The sequence below is a fragment of the Nicotiana tomentosiformis genome, chromosome 10 (genome assembly GCF_000390325.3).
Source record: "Nicotiana tomentosiformis chromosome 10, ASM39032v3, whole genome shotgun sequence".
Lineage (NCBI taxonomy): Eukaryota > Viridiplantae > Streptophyta > Magnoliopsida > Solanales > Solanaceae > Nicotiana > Nicotiana tomentosiformis.
In genome coordinates this window covers 31,433,815-31,436,170 of record NC_090821.1, presented here as the reverse complement: position 1 = coordinate 31,436,170, position 2,356 = coordinate 31,433,815, and the positions used below count along the sequence as shown (strand labels likewise).

Here is a 2,356-nt window from a genome sequence, read left to right as displayed (position 1 = left end):
CCTATATGAGAGGACTAGAGATACAACGAATCTGTCTTTCAATTCAACATGCTCATGATATGGGTTAGAATCTGAAACATTCACGAGTGAAACCACATAGCTAGGATATCCTAATATTGGAGTTGAGGGACTTACTTGCTGTCCCTTGAATGTTGGGGCAGTGCCTTAGCTGGTGGCCCTTGACTCCGCACTCGAAACATTCATCCGTGCCACATCGGCACACCCCCAAATGACGCCTCCCACACTTGGGACATGTGGGCCTTTGCTGCAGCTGAGAATCCACATATGACTGGACCTACTGATTAGACCCATGGTTAACTTGCTTACTATGGCCCCACCTCTGCTGATCAGGCCCTGATGGTAGTGCTCAAGCTGAAGACTGAGTAATTGACTGTGCGGGTCTAGATGACACTCTCCTATGTAATGCCTTTCCACCATTACCCCTACTGTATGAGCCACTAAGATTGCCCGTGGATCGGGTCTTTTTGTTATTATCTAGCTCTCTTTTTCTTTTTAACTTTCGATCCTCTATAGCTTGAGCAAACGCCACCATTTTTCCGTAATTCATATTAGAATTCAAGGCAGTCATAGCGGCCTCATTAATTACCAAGGGACTAAGTCCTTGCACAAACTGCCGCACTCTAGCCTCCATAGTGGGTAACATGTAAATAACATACTTGGAAAGGTGCGCGATTTTCATATGGTACTCCCATACACTAAGGCTACCTTGCCTCAGGCTCTCAAACTTAGCGGCACGGGCCGCCTTAGTTTCAGCAGGCAAGAAATGGTCAATGAAAGCATTGGTAAACTCACTCCACCTTGCCGGAGGGCTCCCTTGTTCACGGGACTCCTCCCATAGTTCAAACCAAGAATACGCCACCTCTTTCAGGAGGTAGGAGGCCAATTCCACTGCCTCTGTTTCAGTAGAATGCATAACTCTGAGGCCAATTCTACAATCCTCAAACACGTAATCCTAGTCCGGCACCATGAAACATTATTTTCTTTGCAAATTTTACCGGGCTTTACACTTAAGTTCTTCAAAATTTTCCGGGGGTGTTACATGTAGTACCAGCCCAGCAGTTGCAGTTGCTCAAGCCCAGATGGGTCCACCTATGAGTGATGAGGAGTGGAAGATGCTAGAGCAGTTTGGGCGGCTCAAGCCACCAACATTCAGTAGGGCTGAGTCAGATGATGCTCAGGACTTCTTAGACAGGTGCCAGCAGATTCTTCACACGACGGGTATTCTGGAGACTAGTGGAGTCTCATTTACTACTTTTCAGCTATCGGCGGCAGCCTTCAGATGGTGGGAGGCCTTTGAATTGAGCAAGCCAGCCGCCGCTGTACCATTTACGTGGCATGAGTTCTCAGTTCTCTTCTTAGAGAAGTTTGTTCCACAGACCCGCATGGAGGAGTTGCGTAGGCAATTTTAACAGCTACGCCAGGAGGGTATGTCCGTGACCCAATATGAGATGAGATTTTTAGAGTTGGCTCGTCACACGATCTGGTTGGTTCCTATAAAAAGGGAGAGGATTAAGAGGTTCATTTATGGCCTCAACTATGGACTGCGCTTCGTCATGACTCGGGAGATTGCATCGGCTGCTAAGTTTGACGAGGGTTTTGTCCATTTTTCATCTTTTGAGGTAGAGACCTCAGATTTGAGCAATTTTTGAGGGGTTCTTCTCGTGGTTGTTTGGGGCAAGTGATCTTTACCCTTTTTAAATTTTATTTCATGGTTTTATCTTTGTTTTCATTATTAAATTAGAGAATTAAGTTGGAAATTTGAGGAAAATTTGTAAAATCTTACAAAAGTGTAAAATGATGATTTTAAGGATGAATTGATATCAGAATTTGATAATTTTGGTATGGTTGAACTCGTATCAGAATGGGCGTTCGGGGTTTTTGAATTTTATCGGGTTCCGAGGTGCGGGCTTGGGGGTTGACTTTTGAGTTTTTGTTAAAGATTGAAGCTTTATTATCCGTAATTATTTCCTATGAGTTTTATTTATGATTTGAAGTTATTTTGGCTAGATTTGAGCGGTCCGGAGGTTGTACCACTCGAGAAGGTCTTTTTAGAGTATCGGTCTAGCTTCTTTGAGGTAAGTATCTTGCCTAACTTTGTGTGGGGGAACTACCCCTTAGGATTTGAGTAATTTGTGCTAATTGTGTTAAGTGAAGGTCGTGTACGCGAGGTGACCAGTACGTGCTCGGGCTTATTTGTGGAAATTTAACTTTTTAGGGCTCTTAGGTTCTTACGTTCATTATATATGAAGTTTTTTGGTCATGTTAAATCTCCCATTTACTAAATTCACCCTTACGTGTCTTATTTGGAATTAATTGCTTCATGTTCTACCCTTAT

The 2,356-nt window shown here is 43.7% G+C and overlaps 1 protein-coding gene across 1 annotated transcript; it reads right to left on the bottom strand.

The window, feature by feature from the left end:
- Window positions 1-367: 367 nt before the first annotated feature.
- On the bottom strand, window positions 368-934 carry LOC138899954 (uncharacterized). Its single transcript, XM_070186656.1, has one exon. The coding sequence runs from the start codon at window positions 932-934 to the stop codon at window positions 368-370; it is 567 nt and encodes a 188-aa protein (XP_070042757.1).
- Between the last annotated feature and the right edge of the window lie 1,422 nt (window positions 935-2,356).